The sequence below is a fragment of the Bos taurus genome, chromosome 28 (genome assembly GCF_002263795.3).
Source record: "Bos taurus isolate L1 Dominette 01449 registration number 42190680 breed Hereford chromosome 28, ARS-UCD2.0, whole genome shotgun sequence".
NCBI lineage: Eukaryota > Metazoa > Chordata > Mammalia > Artiodactyla > Bovidae > Bos > Bos taurus.
Genome location: NC_037355.1, coordinates 14,871,067 through 14,890,010, shown reverse-complemented (window position 1 = coordinate 14,890,010; position 18,944 = coordinate 14,871,067). Strand labels below are relative to the sequence as shown.

At 36.4% G+C, this 18,944-nt stretch overlaps 2 protein-coding genes across 18 annotated transcripts in view; one reads left to right on the top strand and one right to left on the bottom strand.

The window, feature by feature from the left end:
• Positions 1–7,362, top strand: part of FAM13C (family with sequence similarity 13 member C) — a 137,445-nt gene extending 130,083 nt beyond the window's left edge. For 8 of the 11 annotated variants that reach the window (XM_059882588.1, XM_010820493.4, XM_059882587.1 and 5 more), the window contains 3 exon segments: positions 1,261–1,460; positions 3,214–3,315; positions 5,749–7,362. In XM_059882588.1, the coding sequence (XP_059738571.1) occupies positions 1,261–1,460; positions 3,214–3,315; positions 5,749–5,872 (426 nt within the window). In that variant the 3' untranslated portion in view covers positions 5,873–7,362. 11 annotated transcript variants of the gene reach the window in all.
• The window catches only part of PHYHIPL (phytanoyl-CoA 2-hydroxylase interacting protein like), a 101,930-nt gene continuing 83,439 nt past the window's right edge, over positions 454–18,944 (bottom strand). For 6 of the 7 annotated variants that reach the window (XM_010820496.4, XM_010820495.3, XM_010820497.4 and 3 more), the window contains 3 exons: positions 17,044–17,218; positions 13,596–13,713; positions 454–8,422 (listed from right to left, as the gene is read on the bottom strand). In XM_010820496.4, coding sequence (XP_010818798.1) covers positions 7,888–8,422; positions 13,596–13,713; positions 17,044–17,218 — 828 coding nt within the window. In that variant the 3' untranslated portion in view covers positions 454–7,887. 7 annotated transcript variants of the gene reach the window in all.

Below are 18,944 nucleotides of genomic sequence, written 5' to 3'. Positions count from 1 at the left end.
TGCCTTCACTACTAACCTGTCCTTGTGCTTTGTACTGATATTTAGTTAGGGAGGCGGCACCAGGAGAGGGTAAGCAAGCCTTCTTGGCTGGATATCCTGCCCACACGGCCAGTTGTATCACAGCGTAGAACCGAGGTCTCCCTCAGCTCCCACACTGTACTTAACAGTGGCTCTTAATTAAAACTACTGTTAAACAGGACTATATAGCGAGTCTATTTTTGAAGCCAGTTTTAGCATTTTGTTTCATTGTTTTGGCATTACCTAATCTACAACAGCACAGCTAGACAAAACAGAACCCGTTCTAGTCTGGGTGTTGTTAATTTTTCTCCTTTAATATGAAAATTGATTTGTGTGTTCTTTCATAATAATGCTGCATTTGTTTTTGGTACCATTTGACCATCACTGTATAAGATAGAAGCAGATTTATTTCAATAGAAAATATGAATACTGAAATCAGGTTAGACTACTTTTAATTAAGAATGATTTATGGGAATACAGAACTAGAAAAGCACCACAAATCCTACACCACCAATATTAGAACAGTCACTTGCTCAAGATGTCAGTATTAAAAGAAAAGGAATATTAACAGATACAAATTTAAGTATACTCCAGTACATTTATACTTCCACAACTCTAAACACAGAGACATAGTGATTCATACTCTTTGAGATTTTCCCGTTAAGGAAGCGTAATTTAAAACAGGGAATGGTTCTCAGATTTCCTTGCAAGAAAATCTTCTGGTTGTGACAAGCATTATCAAAGCAGGTTACAGAGAATCTCCATTTTGTTTTTGGCCTTCATGAAGTGGTTCCCTGAATTTGTCCATTTTCTGAGTATTCTCTGTATCCGAGCCCAGACCAGGGCCTGATTTGGGCGACAGGAGGACACAGAGGCCTGTGGTCCATCTCTGCTCACCCATGCTAACTCTTATGAGGCTGGGGCCCATAAGTCTGGGGGAGGGAAGATTACTAGGCAGTGCAGCCCAGACTGGAACACATCCCCGTTGTCTGTGCCTTCTTTGGCCGGCAGAGGAAGCTGAGCTTGGTAAGCATTTTAGCCCAGCATGGGTGCTTCATTTGCTTATTAGCTTCTGCTAACTTTCTTTTGATGCAACGGAGCTAGCATTCCTCTTGGTTCTCAGTAGGCACAGGGGTCACCTACTGTTTTCATGGTGTCTATTTATGGTTCCCTTTTCCTGTTTCTGCTTCCCTAAGAGGCACTTAGCACTTTGTGACTCTACTGAACTCTTCTTATGATAAGCAGGAGGAAGAAGACTCTGATGAAGACTGTCCACAGGGAAGTCAGCAGCCTTCTTTGCCAAACCCAGCATCTCACCCTCCTGCTGGCGATCACCTCGCACACTCTGATGAGACTGAGCCCGTGAAGCTCCTGCTCCCCGATGAAAAGAAGGAAGTCAAACCACCAACCCTCTCCATGTCCAATTTACACGAGGCTACCATGTGAGTGTGAGTCCTAAGCTTGGAGTCATGTTGGAACTACTTCTGGTCTGGGGGACCTTATATGTACACACCATATACAACTCAGAAGAGCTATTACACTCTCTAAAAAATGCCGTTTACCAGAAAACACAATCTGGTTATCCTCCTAACAGGGAAACTGAGGAGACAAAGCCATGAGGAAGCAAGGCTCCTAATAAGCTTGTAAAGTGAAGAAAGTGTTAGTCGCTCAGTCATATCTGACTCTTTGCAACCCCATGGACTGTAGCCTGCCAGTCTCCTCTGTCCACGGAGTTCTCAAGGCAAGAATGCTGGAGTTGGTTGCCATGCCCTCCTCCAGGGGATCTTCCTGACCCAGGGGTTGAACCCAGGCCTCCTGCACTGCAGGCAGATTCTCTATCTAGTCTGAGCCACCTGGGAAGCCCAGTATGGTCCTAAAGATGTCATAAGTGCTGATGTTCAGTTTTCTACTCCTACATCTCATTTCAGCAGGATCTGGTACCAGTCTAATGCCTGGCAGTGTTGGCCTTTGATGATGCTAGAACAAAAGGAATTGGGATTCTGTGTTGGGCCAAAAGTTGTCAGGACCTTTATTCTCATCTATTCTATTTAGATAAAATGGTTTTGCCAGACTGGGATTTAAGTAAATGAGCTGACCTTTTTCTTCTAATGGGTCCTCAGTCAGGAGCCATTTGGATTTTCATTAGTGTCATTATTAATATTATTCAGTAGCTGGCCTTCCTCTGATCATTTGGCCTTCTTTCATTTGTATATTATAGGCCAGATTATGAGTTTTTTTAAACACATTTAACAGTGTGGTGAGTATATATGCCCCAAGAAAGGGATGGAATCCCCACAAATACCTGAGACAAGACCAAGGACTAAGTTGTAAGCTGAGATTTTTAGTGTGCTTGTTATCAGCTGGCACCGCAGTTTCAACTGAGAGAAGAGTGACCTGTTTGGAAGCAGAACATCAATCTTCCCTCTTCCTCCATTTTTCCCTCTTTCCCTCCCTCCCTGACTTCTTCTCTCCTTCTTCCCTCCTTTTCTCCTCTTTCTTGGTTGGCTGGCAGGCTGTTCTAAAGCAAGTGTACTTTTTTTGAGGGGGGTGGGTGGGAGGGAGTGTGTGGGGCTCTTTGGAAAGCAATGGAATCATTTTCTTTATAGAAAATGCCCATATATGATTTCAGGGAGTTCACAGAGTTTCTGAAACCAGACACAAGCTCCCCAGGTAAAGCCTCCTGCTCTCAAGTCAGTAATTGACTTTTCTCTCTTAGAATGAAGTAAGTAGAATCTGCAATGTAATTATAGCTTTCTTTGGGGCTTTGTTTCATTCCCAAGGGTTTTGATATTCCCCCTACAGTGGAGATTCAGAGTAGACTTCTTTTTAAAATCTCTCCCTCTAGCCTCTCTTCAGTCTGTCACCAGAAAACTGATGAGTGTGCCTCCAAAATGCTTTCTCCCTCATGCACTCATGTGGCCTTTACTGTCCCCACTTTTTATAATGGACTCAGTCTGCTTGCCTCCCATCTGTCCTTTCCATCTTCTGATGATGTTATTTTCATCCTCTGTGATGCCCCCTGCCATGTGTTCCCCTCTGGTCAGGCTCTACATGTGTCATCCTTATTCAAAAGGCACTCTTTTAAGTAGAACACTTCTGTATCATAATAGCTTCTTGCTAAATAGCTAACTCTGCTCATCTCTCTCAGTTATGCCAGAGCTCCATAATGGCAAATATATATTCTACCTGATACAGGCCTGTACTTCTTGACCATCTCCGAGAAACTAGGGCTGATAAGAAGAGACTTCGGAAAGCCTTGAGAGAATTTGAGGAACAGTTTTTTAAACAAACAGGAAGGTAAGTGTGGGCAGAGATATTTTTTAAGCTAATAACTCCTAGAGAACTAAGAGTTAGGAGTAAGCTCGGATTTTTTTTTTGTTTATTTTTTGTTTTTTTGCAGTAACAGTGACTTTATACAAGACATAATTTCCAGTGACTTACAACTAGCGTTTGTCTAATGCAACATTTGGGTAGTATCATTATTGGGTATGTTTTATAGGAGGCTGTAGCTATCAAGTATAAGACATGAATCTTTAAAAAAATAAAAGATGAACTCCCTAAATTCCCTAACTTTGCATAATAAATCCCATTATAACTATTGAATCAAACCTTAAATAAATCTATTTGATCTTTCAGCCCATGTTAGTTCTTTGTTCTAAGTTGACTGTTATATAAGTCCAAGTGACCTATCTTTCTGCTGATGGTAACTATCTAATGAGAAATGTTATGTGGTTGTTAAATTCAGAATATAAAACGATTTGTTTTCTTTTTTTCCTTTACAAAATTCCTATACAACTTTTACATTTTTTAACCTATCCAAACACAGGCAATTTAAAGAGTTTGAGAACCTTCTGGTGTGTTATTAGTCCTGCCAAATGGGTCTGCAGTGGTATTTGGCACGCCTCTGACATCCAGGGAAGTTAGTTATGTTCTATGTGTAGTATGTTAAATGCACCAGTGAGTAGGAAACCCACTTCAGATATGCTTACTATTTGGTTGAGGTTATCTGCCCTCTTGTGGTAATACACTTAAACTAAATGCAGAAGCGGTGCCATATTACAAGCAAAATCAAATAGTTGAATGGCTACGAAATACAGATCTTGCTTTTCTAAAACATTTCATTGGGAAGGGTTACCTGTCCATAGGTAAAATAACCATGCAAATAGATTATTAAAAAATGTAATGTTCTATAAATGTTCTTGGTAATAGTCATTATGCAAGAAGCATAATTATCTAGATATGACCTTAACAATTATGAGCCAGGACCTGTGCTAAATGCTTATGTATGTTTTATATAATAAGAAAAGTGGTTAAGGAAATACTTAGTACAATGCATTCTTGTTTATTAGCTAAAGGGGAGTGTGCTGGACCAGAGATAATTGCATCGCGAACTATTAGTGTTTCCCTATAAATTAGACTATTTCTTCACTTAGGTATGTTTACACAAATTAAGGTAGTATTTAGATACCCAGTTATGATAAGTTTGGCCCAGAATACAGAATGGAGTCAAAGGAATTATGTTAGTCTGAGAGGAACTCTGGCTATAGATTTGTATACTGTTCTGAGTTCTGAACTAGAGATTTCAGGGAAGACTCTGTATAGATTCCCAAAGAATATAGTTATCTACTGGTGTTGTAACACTATATATACTGCCCTGAAATTTCTAGTTCAGAACTCAGAACAGTACACAAATCTATGTGTACTGTTAGCTGTTCTTTTATTGGTAAGAAATATAACTTTATATACTGGTAAAATAGAAGGGGTATATGTTGTTTGCTTTTTACCCATTTTCAGCTATAGTTATATTAGAGAATATCTGTGTTTATATTCAGTAGCAATGGTGGTGACTTCATCTGGGTTTTCCAGTCCTTGTATTTCAAAGTCATGAGTGGAAATATTTTAAAAGCAATTGGCCATCTTTATTAACTAAGGAGATCCTGAACTAACTCTTGTCCTTTAGAAAATATATCCTGGCAATGTAATTTTCTGGGAAGGCAGATGATTTTAACTCCAGATGTTACCCAATTATTCTTCAAAGTAAATGTTAAGAACATCTGGCAGGAGGCATATGTATAAAAATGTGCATGATCCTTAGCCTAGTCTTAGTAGAATTAGTGTGCAAAGAACCACTACAATTTAGACTCAGATTCCTTAAAGGAACTTCTCTGTGTCTCTTCTATACATTAACAGACATAGTACTATAATTACAATAAAGTTTAGAAATAATTCATGTTTGTAAGGTAGCTACTGAGCTTTTCCCTCCTATTACCATAGATTTATAAGTTATTTCTGTTAATGTAATTTTCGTAGTATTTTTAGGTTGATATTTTAAACAACTATCACTATAAGGGCTGAATATTCTGCACAGGCTTGGATGTTAGGAGAAAGACTGGGTAAAAAAATATCTTGAGGGTTCTGGTTTTTATTTCCCACAGACCTTTCCACTTCCCCAGTGTTATATGTCTATGCACTGGACAATGTATTTGCAAAACACTTATAATAATTAACTTCTCAGGGCACTATTACATTGAAACCTAGTAACACATGGAAGAGGGAATGAATGAAGAGGAAAAGAGACTTGATGCAAAAATCTAGCGGAAATTGCTACCCTGTCCTTTTCTCACAAGAGTTAAAAAAGGCTTTTTAATGACTTGGTTCATTAATGAACTAATGGATTTTATATATATATATATATATATATATATATATATTTTTTTTTTTTTTTTGCAGAAGTCCACAAAAGGAAGATCGGATACCAATGGCAGATGAGTACTATGAATACAAGCATATAAAAGCCAAACTGAGACTATTAGAGGTCCTCATCAGCAAGCAAGATGTGGCCAAAACTATTTGAGGTTCAGGAAATGTTTGTGATCACTTTCACCTGCAATAAGGCAAGTTTATTTTCCTCTGCCGTTCTTGCTAAGTAGTATGACAACTGAAAACTGAAGCACTTTAGTGGGAGTTTTAGCTGTTGTTAAGAATGGATGGCAAGTGTAATTATACATGAATAGAAGGGATTAAAATGGGGGAAAATACAGTAAGTAACATATAATTGGAAGATAAACTTCAGCCTTCTCCATGTCAAGGAGAAAATGCAGAGTCAGTATAATTACTTCAGAAAACATCTATTTTATCAAACCTAAGGTAATATAAAGCGTCCACCTGTTAAATGGACCACTGGTTAGAGAAAGTCTACTTAATGTCCAAAGACTGCTTATACTGACATATGGAAAGAGCATGATTTTTAAAAATCAATAAGAACAAAAGAAACTCATTTTACATAGAAAGGGATACAGTTAGTAAGAATGTAATTTATCTGAAACTCTAATAGATTTTTAAGTGATAAAAAATCTACGACCTTGTCCCATAAGTCTGCTAGGCTTTCAGCACCCTAAAATATACTAGAATGTGTCACTGCTAATTTTTTATTTCTATATAAAAATAGCACATTATTTTATCTGTTCCTTAAAATTTTACATTTCTGATTACCAAAGTTCATTCTGATAGCATGTACTTTGTGAATTATCTTTGTTTATAACTGACAGATGTTTATATTAAAATAAAATATTGTATTAAAATTGGAAAATAGGTATTTTGGATAGATGTGTCTGTAGCATATAATCTAATGTGATCATAGTTATATAGCTAATCTTTTTCTTTACTATAAGATTATATAAACTATTTTTCCATTGGGAATATGTGTTTTTCTTAATGTTCCAAGGTCTATACTTTGTAAAGTCAAAAAATTTTCCCATGAACTATAGTTGTTCCTCATTCTGTATAAAATGAAAGGTTTAGAAAATGTTTGCTGTAACAGCTTGGAAAAGAAGCCTGAGTACTTTATTTGTGTCATTAACTTCAGTGTATATTGTTTTGTTATTTTGTATTAAACCACGTTTATTATTTTGCTTTTGTAAAAATAAGTAAAAGGTCCACATTTTCTCTCTCATACCAGCCACGTTTGTAGTTCTCTTTTCTGTAATGTTTAAGCACAATGGTGAACAAATTCACATTTTCATATAGTTTGGATGGGATTAATATTGACTCTTTCTGAAGCAGATGGTTTCAGAGGCTTATTGTTGTCTCTATATTTACCTATATTTACCTGATATTTTATAACCTTTATGAATCAGAATAATGTCCTTCACAAATTTGTTTAATTAAAGTTATGTACTTGTAACAGGACAGATACACAACTATTTGAGGTTTACAAACTACATCTTTGATAAGAGAAATGGTTTCGTGACATGTATACAATTGCTATTAAGATGTAACTCTATATATTCTATAAGATTGTAAATATTTTATACAACAATACAAATAAAATATTTTTCTATTATATTTATTATGTTGAAACACAGTAGTTGTTTCCTGTTAGCTAATATAAATAACATAAATAACACTGTCAAACAACAAGTTGGAAGTGCTGACAATTCTAGGCTTCAAGGTTTAACTCATGCTGCAATTACACTTTTTCATGCGGTTTGGAGTTATCCCAATATTTGTTCAGTAGATTAAAATGAGAGCATATTTAAACACCATTTATAAGCCATTATTTTGTATTTTACTAAAGCAGTTTATATAATAGTTTGGTTATGTTTGGCATAAAGGAAAAATAAAACCATTGCAGCATCTAGGCAAGAGGGTGTCAGAAACAACTTAGGACAGCTCATCTCTCACAGTCGGGGGAAGGGTAGGGAACAGGGAACACTACAACAGCTCGGAAATCTGAGAAGTGGTGGCTCGCTCTTGGTGACAGTGGCATGTGCATGCTTCAGTGGAAAACATCTGGGTGACGAAAATGGACAACAGAGGATCAGGGCTCCTACGGGAAGAAAGGGGGACTGAGAATAAGAAAAGTGGGCATTAACGTCCAACACTAATATTACAGGTTTTGCAGCTGGGATCTTTCTTTGCATTTGCAGTAGATAAACTCATGAGCTGATGACCAGTGATTTCTGCCACGGTGCCTAGAGAAAGACCCACGGGGTCAGTGTAAATGACTTCTAAAATGACATCCTGGGCATGGTGGTAAACCAGCATCCCATCTTCTTCTCTGCAGGTCAGAAATTTATTATCCTGGGAATTTAGTTGAGGAAGGCGCTGCTTACAAAATTCATCTCCTGGTGATCCCACAGGAGCAATGACCAGAATCACATAATGATAAGCAGTGTACATACAGTAGAAGTCCCCAAAGTATAAGTTAGTATTGGGGTTAAAAAGTTTTTCTGCTGCAATCTCAAACCTGTATCTTCCGTAAGGCGAATCCTGGGGTGGCTTCCCAGTATTGAATTCAGTGCTGCAGCTAAAGAAGATGCCTTCTAATTTTCCACTGATAGGAGAGCCATGGCTGCCACTGTTATCCTTGACAGAGGGCTGCATAGCATTCCCATGATGTTCTCTGCAAGAGAAAATAAATGGTCACTGCTTGGTACGGTGGTGGTAGAGCTACTCATGTACAGAGTTGAATGGTGACAGACTACGAGTCAACTGTCTACTGTTAAAGAGCCTGGGTGCTCATCCATCCTACAATCAGATCAAGGAGAAAGCATCTTTTGACATTACTTACAAAAAGCTAAATTCCAGCTGTGACCCTAAGGTAAGAATGCTCTGCTACAAACCTTGGAGGTCTTTTAACATGATAAATTTCCTGGCCAGGAAAACAAAAGTGGAATGAGAAATGTTATGGCTGAAATCACATCCACTATAAGCCTACTGGGTTTTAGAAGTGATTTGGGGAAGAGAAAACTGGACTGACAACGCTGGTTAAACATGCTGAATGTTTCTTCAAAGTCTGCCAGAATTTAGGTCTAAAGTGAGTGTTGTCCATGTACATCAGTACAAAAGCATCTTGTTTTATTTTTTTTGCTTCAGTTTTTTAACCCAGGCCCAGTGCGTCTACCTGCAATGCAGGAGACCTGGGTTCAATTCCTGGGTCGGGAAGGTCCCCTGGAGAAGGAAATGGCAATCTACTCCAGGATTCTTGTCTGGGAAATCCCATGGATGGAGGAGCCTGATAGGCTACAGTCCATGGAGTTGCAGAGTCGGACAGGACTTCACTTTCACTTTCACTTTCCAGTTGACTACTCAGGTCATCTTGCTTGCATTTTGTTTAGAATAGAGCTGGTATCTCCCTTTACCACACTCAGCTCTTTTCTCTACACTTCTCACCTCCCACTGGGCTGGACCTTCGTCATGCAGTTCTTCCTGCTCCTTGGTCCCTTCCATTCAATTATACCAACGAGAGAGACAATAAGAGACATGGAAAGATAGCCCATGGTCTTAGACTACAAGAATTAATATTATGAAAATGTCCATACTACCCAAAGCGGTCTACATTTAATTGGATCCCTATCAAATTAATATGACCCCTATCAAATTACCCATGAAATTTTTCACAGAACTAGAACAAGTAATCCTAAAATTTATATGGAGCCATAAAAGATTCAGAATTGCTGTGGCAATCCTAAGGAAAAAGAACTAACCTAGAGGCATAACCCTCCCACACTTCAGACAATACTGCAAAGCTACAGTAAGCAAAATATCATGATAACAGCACAAAAAATAGACATGTAGATCTATGGAACAGAACAGAGTCCAGGAAAAAACCCCATACACCTACAGTCAATTAATCTTTGACGGAGGAGGCAAGAATATATAATGGAAAAAAGAGTTTCTTCGGCAAGTGGTGTTGGGAGAGCTGGACAACTACATGTAAAAGAATGAAGTTAGAAGATTCCCTCACACCATACACAAAAATAAAGGTAAAATGGCTTAAAAACAAATATAAGAGAACACCATAAAACTCTTAGAACATTGCAAAGAATTCTCTGACATAAATTGTACCAGTGCTTTCTTATGTCAGTTTCCCAAGGCGATAGAAATAAAAGCAAAAAATAAATAAATGGGACTTAATCATAGTTAAAAGCTTTTGCACAGGAAACCAAAAACAAAATGAAAAAGACAGCCCACAGCCTGGGAGAAAATAATTTGCAAACGATGTGATTGCCAAGGGGTTAATTTACAAAATAAACAGTGCATTTAACTCAGTAACAAAAAACAAACAATTCAATTAAAAAATGGCCTGAAGACCTAAACAGACATTTCTCCAAAGAGGCATGACCAATAGGCACATAAAAAGATCCTTAACATTGCTAGTTATCAGAGAAACGCAAATCAAAACTACCAAGAGGTACCACTCTCACACTGCTGAGAACGGCCATCAGTAAAATGTCTACAAATAATAAATTCTGGAGATGATGTGGAGAAAGGGGACCCTCCCACACTGTTGGTGTAGCTGTAAATTGGTGCAGCCACTGTGGAAAACAGTAGGGAAGTTCCTTGAAAATCTAAAAAGAGAGTTACCATACGATCCAGCAATTCCATTCCTAGGCATATCTCTGGAAAAGATGAAAATTCAAAAAGATACACGCTCCCCAGTGTTTACAGTAGCACTATTCACAATAGTCCAGAGATAGAAGCAACCTAAATGTACATTGACAGATAAATACTACTCAGTCTTAAAACAGAAAGAATGCCATTTGCAGCAACATCAATGGACCTAGAGATTGCCATACTAAGTGAAGAAAGTCTGAAAGAGAAAGACGGTATTACTGCTTCCTGTGTGGCCTTCACTGGCGCTGCAGGGGTTAGCACCTTATTATCATCCCTTGGCTATGATGAAGAGTCCTGGTTTCCACTGGGCCCCTTCTGACACCAGCCCAGTGGGAAGGCTGACAGGCAACTCGTTGCCACTGGTGTGGGTTGTAAACACCAGCTCCCCATTAGCATTCTCTGATGCTACCGCAACAAGGGGTAGAGGAGGAGGGGAAGGTGGTTCCTAACAGTTGGAAGATGCAAGACTAGGTTTCCTACCTGGCTGTGGCTGGTGGTGTGGAGAAAAATACTTTTTCTGTGGTGTTTAGCTGGAGTAAAGGCAGTTATTGTCTACAAAGTCTGCCTTCAAGGCTGCCCCTTTCCGATTCACTTGGGTAAACACAGAAGACTTTTGGGGCAGGTATTTTTTTCGTCTGTGCCCACTGATGTGAGCTGATGACTAGCATCTAGTCCAGAACGAGAGCTAAACAGAAAATCCATCACTGTGTTGTCCTTCGGGTCCCAAGGTCCCTAACTCGTTGACCTTCTTTCCACCTTTCAGACTCTTACGTTTGCTTTATATAGGTAACACTCCTGGTTTTTAATTGTATGTAGTAGGAGGAAAGGGAGAAATAGGTCTACTCTATCTTGTCCTGAATCAGAAATTCTTACCTCATTACATTCTCAAGAACAAAACCCAATTATTAATATGACATGTATTCTGCATAAATCTACAAGTGCAATTATATGAGGTAGTAACAGCAGAAAACAGATAAACAGGAACTTAGGCTAGGAGAAATGTCTTACTATCGGTGACAGACATCAACTCAGAATATGCAATCTACCACCGAACACTGATGGAAATCCTACACGTGTCTACCCATATCAGGGGATCCCTGGAGGGAAACCTTTAAGATACAGAAAGGTATTTTAAGGACAAGTAAGCCGCCTAGGGAACTTCAAGGAGGAAGAGCAAAAGTGGTATTTTGATCTGGGGTAACATAAAGCAGTACTCATATAGGAATTCACTCCTAGAGGGAGAGATCAAAACGAGTTCATTCCATGTGGACTGATGCAGAATTTATCTAGGGATTTTTCATAATTCATACTGATTTGGAAAGTGTGTCAGGTAAGTGAAAGGTTCCTTTCTAGTCAAGCACTGTGAATAACAAGATGACATTTTAAATGAATTCTGATACAGTGTGCCCTGATTAGAATGCATTACATAAAAAGAAAATCAAGATCCATTGATGCTAATGTGGTTTCAGTTAACACAACTTTTTAAAAATCAGTGTTGAAAGACTGTACTCATGCCTTGGCAAATATATTTTATGTATACATACTGAAGTATATGTATATAAACTGTATCAAATTTAACTTTCATGGATTTTACAACTATCATGGAAAATCCAACAAAGGTAAATTTCCCTGTTAGTAAATACACCTTTTATACTAGTATATTGGAATCAATCATACAATATATACAACAATTTTCTTTCCATTTTCCATACTTTCTGTCTTTATCTTTTTTCTTCTTGGAAGAACTTTTGAAAACAGATGGAGCAAATTCTAGAGTTATCTAAGGACCTGAAAACAGGCCAAAGGACAGAGAAAAGTCAGAGAAACAGTGACCTCCAGTGGCCACCTAAGATTGACGCTGGCAGCCTTCCAGGGCTAAGCCTAGTACCAAAGGTCTATTTACTTATTCCATTGCTGTATTTATTTGGAAAGAAAATAGCAACAGTGGATCTTTTTTATTTCTAATTTTATGCTTAACAAATATAAAGAAATGCCTTTCTTGTTAAGTCATATGTGGTTATTCCCATACAACAACTGACAAGTATAATACTTTGTATTCTCTCTCAGTTTATATTCTATAAATTATGTGAACAGCATTTTCCATAAATTATATAGACTCAAGAGTAAATAATTTACCAGAAAGAGAATTATAGAGTAAACTCTGTATTTATAGGCTATTCAAACATAAGGCAGGAATTGTTTTCATGATCAAAATATATGATATTGCAAAGCACTTATTTTGAAGAACATGCATGCCTAAATTCACCTCTGTCTCTTTATTTCCCTTTGCATTTTCCATAGCTTGGAGCTTATTTAGATTTGGAACCATCATCTTGATTTAAGAAAAACTAGAGAGTTATGAAACAAAACAACAAACCTTCCTAAATTTTTTTCATATACAATCCCATCAGGAGTTTAAAAAGTGAGAGCAAGGCTTTTAAAATGACAGATTATAGGGATTACTGTGTAGAAGTTTTAGAACCTGTACAGCACTGTCAAAGGCTTCTTAAAAACACACATCTACCCATTTACTCTCTTGAAATTCTCTTCTACAAATATGAAAGGGCTGTAAGTATTAAAACTACTTGTGACATGGAATTCTTTTTAATTCTGGGAAACTGTTTTCAGGGACAAACACAGGATAACTTAAAAATAATACTGAACACTAGAATTCAAAAGTAAATAAGATTTCCCTCGTGAATAATTAACACAGTATAATAGCTGGGAGATTTCTACGTTGGCAGAAGCCTGACAATCCCGCCTAATTCACCGTATCTCATGAGACAGTCACCCTTTTATTCTCTCATTTTCAGGAGAAATTTCATTAGTTGGTATGAGACAGAAGGTACTGAGTTACTGGGAATCAGAGGAGTCCGTGACATGCTCATCAGCCTTAACCTTGGCGGCTTAAGGTCTTCCACCCAAACAGATAGGAGTTGGTATTACAAGTGATCACAGAAAGGAATCTAAGTGAAGTGGAAAAAAAAAAAAAAAATCCCATGATCTGATTTTTTTCTTTTACTTAATTATTCTAGGAAATAAAAGTCAGTATAATTAAATATTTTGAGAAGAAAACTAAAATTCCTATTTAACAGAAGCAGACTCAAGGGAAACCTGAGCCTAGAATTTGGAATGGCACTTAGTAAAGCAAATCATTATGTATCTTTTTCGATTCTTACCGAATGTAGTCAAAATATTCTTTGTGCTGGTTACGATAAAAAACAGAAAATTTGAGCATCCGTCCTGCAATCACTTCGGCCTTCTCCAACAGTTGTGTTAGATGAACTTTTGAATAGTCTGAAAATAACAAAAAAGTTTGTTATTAAAAATACACTATCAAAAGTATTGACTGCATGCTTAATAATTTGTAGATTATTCAAATACTCTTTTGCGAAACTCATGTCAGTAAATAAGAAACTGCACTTAAAAAGAAAACATTCACTGTCTTTGTGGCACATTTTTTCTACAAAAATATTTCTGTTTATGGTTGTTTTTAAGAATACACTTGCATTTTTTTCACTCGCTGAAATTAAAGATCCTGAAACCAAAGTGTTATACACTTGCATTTTTTTCACTCGCTGAAATTAAAGATCCTGAAACCAAAGTGTTAAATAAGGAACACGGATTCGAGTAATGTCAATCAGCACCACACTAGCCTTTCTTCCATCAGCTGCTGAATCAAATAAAAGATTGTAACCTGAAAGCAATAGCAAATATAATTTAAAGGAGTAATAATAATAATGGTCATCTAATTGTAACCTGAAAGCAATAGCAAATATAATTTAAAGGAGTAATAATAATAATAACAATGGTCATCTAATTTACTCCCTAAATCTATGAGGCTGGGAAGACAGATTAAATATAACCATTTTATTGATGCAGAGATTGAAGCCTGCCACAGTTTAATGATTTGCCAAATGTCCATAAAGCTAGTAACTTAGAGACTACGTCTCTGGCTACTAGTTGGTAGTTTTGAGTACACAAGAGCTCGTGAAAATATAAAGCATCTCTCACAGTAAGCTGATCTCTTTACCAGCTTTTTGTTTTGAAAATTGAGGATTGTTGCCAAACTCCTGTTCTAGAATCTAAGCAAAAATTTTGGTCTATAAAGATTTCAAGACTTTCCAAATGAAAGCAATCTAGTTGAACTACTCATGGCAGCATAGTGTACTCACTGTGTCACTGGCTCAATGAACATTTATTTAGATTAGGACACGTGATATACAAGACACTGTGCAAAATTAAATGAATGATCAATTGAAAAGATAAAAAAATTCCTCTTCCTCTCAAAGAATTCAGTCTAAGGGAAGAGGTAATATATAGACAGCTGTGACTTATTATGGGGTTTTATCTGTGTCTCCGATTAAACTAGATTGGTCAGTGGCATTGTATTATTTCCAGTACTTTGCACAGTGCATAGCATACAATATATGCTCAGTAAATTTTGAGTGAATTAGATGTCTAGGTTAAAAGACAATATATAAGATAGCTTTCTAAGATTTACAGAGTAAAGGTGATTGATAAAGCTTAGGTGAAACAGGCTCTGAATTATTTTAATAAACTGAAACAACAAGCTTTGAAAAAAATTCTTAGATTTTACTCATGGAAACAAAATGATTTATAGAAAAATATTGTGGCACATTTAAAATAAGCTGGCATTTTCCTTATTATTTACCCCTAAAACTTCCTTAGAATATTTAGGGGATATACTTGAATAAAAGAGCAACAGATCAATCACTCTAAAGGAAAGAAAGAAAACTAAAGGTCTTTCTTTATATACATAGAAATAAAACATGTACTCATGTAGTCATATAGATTATAGAATGGAGTATCTAGACAGGTATTTCTGAACTGAAAATGCCAAAGGTCTTCCTTAAGCTAAGGAAGAAATATTATCTCATTTTTCCTTAGTGTCAAGTGGGGTTTTAGGAGGTACATTATAGCTTCTTAAAAAATGACTACTACGATGCTGTTTGGTACAATTCTATGGAAAATAGCATGTATTAAAACAATGTCAAAAGCTACTGTGTCTTTTACTGTGTCTACATCCCTGGTAGGATGGAATCAGGGCAAGTGGAAAGATGTGTAAAAAGAGTAAGCGTGAGGTGGATTCCAAGGAGGAATTTTAATTCAGGAGAAAAGTTGAGGGGATACAGTAATTCTAATGTGACACATAAAATGCAGGTAAAATGAGAATTCTTTACACACTATTAATACAATGTTGAAATCTTTAGCAATTTAATTACTGACTACTGGACTATGATGTATATCATATCTATTCTAAAATATATTTTCCCCACATTTCAGCATCTCTGACATGAGTCTAGTATATGTAATAAGAAAACACTGTTTCACAGTTTAATTGGCAGTTTAATTTTTTCTTATCAATACATAAAGTGGTGGATCTTACAACTACGACATCTTAGGAAGAAATATAGCACCAGAGGGATACTATTTTGTTCGCTCTCATACACTGAGATCCTTAGCAGCTTCCTCACAGAACAAAAAAGGTTGAAGATAAAATCACAATAATTAAGCATTAAAACTTCATCCATTCTACATATCCACATGGGAAATTTTATACTGAGTTTGAAATTAAGAAAAAAAAAAAAGATATTGAGATAAAGCAGTAGCTAAGCACATCCTGAGTCTGAAGTAAATCTACTGTGAGGCTATGGGGAAAAAATAGCTGATTTATCTGAAGGATGCCTCAGCTGGGGAAGTTGCTAAGCAACCTGCAATAGGTGAGGCAAGTGTCTAAGACTTTCTACAAGCTCCTTTGTGTGGAAACAAACATTTAGCCTCTTTCTACAGTTTTATAGAGGAAACAATCACCTAGACAAAGAGGAAACAAAGCCCTATTCTAAGAGACAGAAAGAATGGATGACAGATGTATTCAGGTAGCTATGTCTTTGTGTCCCTTCACCATCTATTTAAGTGCTCAATAAATATTTGTTTCTTGACTGAATGAATAAACAGGTATATAAATATACGATATGAATGGTTATGGTAACCTTTTCAACCCATTGGGCTATTAAGATACAATTCAAGATCAAGAGGGACGGGCTTTCTACATTAGACACCCCAATGCCAAATGGCTATGAGGTACTTTCATGAAGCAGAGACACACAAACTCACACGACATGAGTTTAGAGAGAGATGATCAGCATTCAAGTGAAAAGTCCAATAACATTTCTGTTAAGTAAAGTCATTGTGATCTGCCTTCATTTCCTTAAATTAGAGAATGATGTTTCTGGTTTCCTTCTTTCAAGAGTGTGAAAATAAATGAAAAAAAGGAAGAAAAAAGATCTTTCTCCCTCTCAAAATGAATCTCAAAATATGCTGAATATATTTTCATACTGCATCAATTTTTATTTTTAAAGCCTTTACTTTGAAAAATCAAACTGTGCATGTAGCACAGAAATAATTTAATGCCATTACCCAGCTTTTGCTGAGAACCTCCACTCTCTCTATCAGTTTGTTCTATCACACAGTGCTACTGGCAATGTAAAAATGACCAATGCAATAAATATCACTTAATAATTACAAAAATATACTTTCTATAATTAGCTTTCCAGGAACTATTAAATAAGCACCCCCCCCCATATTTGTACCCAGTTCTCTTACCTGCTGTGCAGAATTCTATAATTTCACTCCATTCAGACACAACATAATCACCATCAACTTGTTTTGAGGCAGTCTGCACTGCTACTGTATACTCAGTTCTTGGGCTCAAAAACCAGTGTCCACGGACAGTCATCGGCAAGGGAACAGCTTTTGCCACCAGTTTTGTTGGAACATCCTAAGAAAGGAAAGGAGGAAGAGAGGTACGGGTGGGTGGAAGAAGATGAATTAATGTAGCAGTATAACTTGAGTCAACTGTAAACAGTGTGGAAGAACTTATTAAATTCCTAGCTAAAATGTTTAAAGATATTTAGCAATTACTATCTTCAAATCTCTTATTCTTCAGATGTAAAAAAAAAAAAAAAAGGCCCGATTTGATCAAGAAACATGCAAAGATTACACAGCTAGCTAATGGCATAAGTGTACATGGATTCATCTTCTTGACTTCTAGTATAATGTTCTTCTTTGTACATTCCTTAATATGCTCCTTAAAATGCAATATTCTAATATTTTAAAATATTATATTTATTTAATATATTGCTGCTGTTCAGTCAGAGAAGCCCATTATTAAATATTTTATATGTGAAGGGACAGAATATTTTTAAATAAATGATTGCTTCACATGCAAATGTGGTAACATTTGTTTTACTTGTATTCAAGTGTGGAGCCTATATCACAGAAAGTCTAGGTATTTTAAAACGATGATTAATAAGGTAACTAAACCTGGTTCATATTCACTGTATTTCCAAAGATATGGTATTCTAAGTATGGGATGAAGAAAGGGGGTCAAATCTTGACCCCTCACCATTTAATGCTAAACATTTCAAAGCTAATTCAAAGAAGCCAAGTGTCACCAAAGAGAATATCCAACACTAGAAAGATTAAAATTGGAACATAGGAAATTACTGTTTTATCAATCTTGTCCTATCACATTTATCTGTATGTATAAGTCTCACTCACCATTAGTATGTATACTTTTACTATACACATATAGTAAAATGCATAAATCTTAGACAAGAATTCTTCCAAAAGATTTATCAAGTTAAAATCTAGTTATAAAATATTAAAGTAAGATCAGTTTTCATATCAGTGAAAACACTGAAAACATAAGAAAGAATTTTTAAGTCAGAGAACTATTTATCCTCTCTAGAGCTACTTTTGGAGAGAGATATGTATCGGTTAAGATAGTGATAAGCAGACAGCTAAGAGCATAAATATTAGAGAATTGTTACAAGTCTAAAACACCTAAAGGCTATTTGTACTCTCAAACAATAAAATTGATTACATAAAGCAATTTTCAGCCCGTAAGTATTTTGACAAATATTCTAAAGTCTATAAGCTGCCACTGATATTCTCCTTTTGGCAGTTATTTATAGGGAAAAATGTGTGCTTCAGTGGAAAACTATGAACCATCTATAGCACACTCTGCTGGTTGTCTTCTTCCGATTTTGCGGAATATATTCTACAACTCTGTAATTTGTAGACATGCGAAACCAATTCCGTCATTCTTGTCTAAACACATGCCAGTGAATTTTGTCCCCTGGAAGTACTCCCTGTCCTCCTGCCCTTGTTCTTCACCAACACCACACGGGTTTTGCCTCCACTGTACATTTATTTCAATATCCTGGTCCTTAAAATGTCTTTTCTGGACCATCCTTTGAAGTGGCTCTATTAAAAACTTCATCAGTTACCTCATTAGTGTTAAATAAAATCTTTAACACGTTCATTTTTATGTCTGTATGAGAGTTAAGATTTCACCTTTTCTGGGAGAAAAAAGTGTATTTTAACCCATATATGTGTCATTTTCTTATAAAATTTCTTGGAAGGATACAGCTTTTAAATGACATAACTTTCATTTTTAATGTCAAGTATAAGTAATCAGTGCAACATTATTCCTTCTTTCA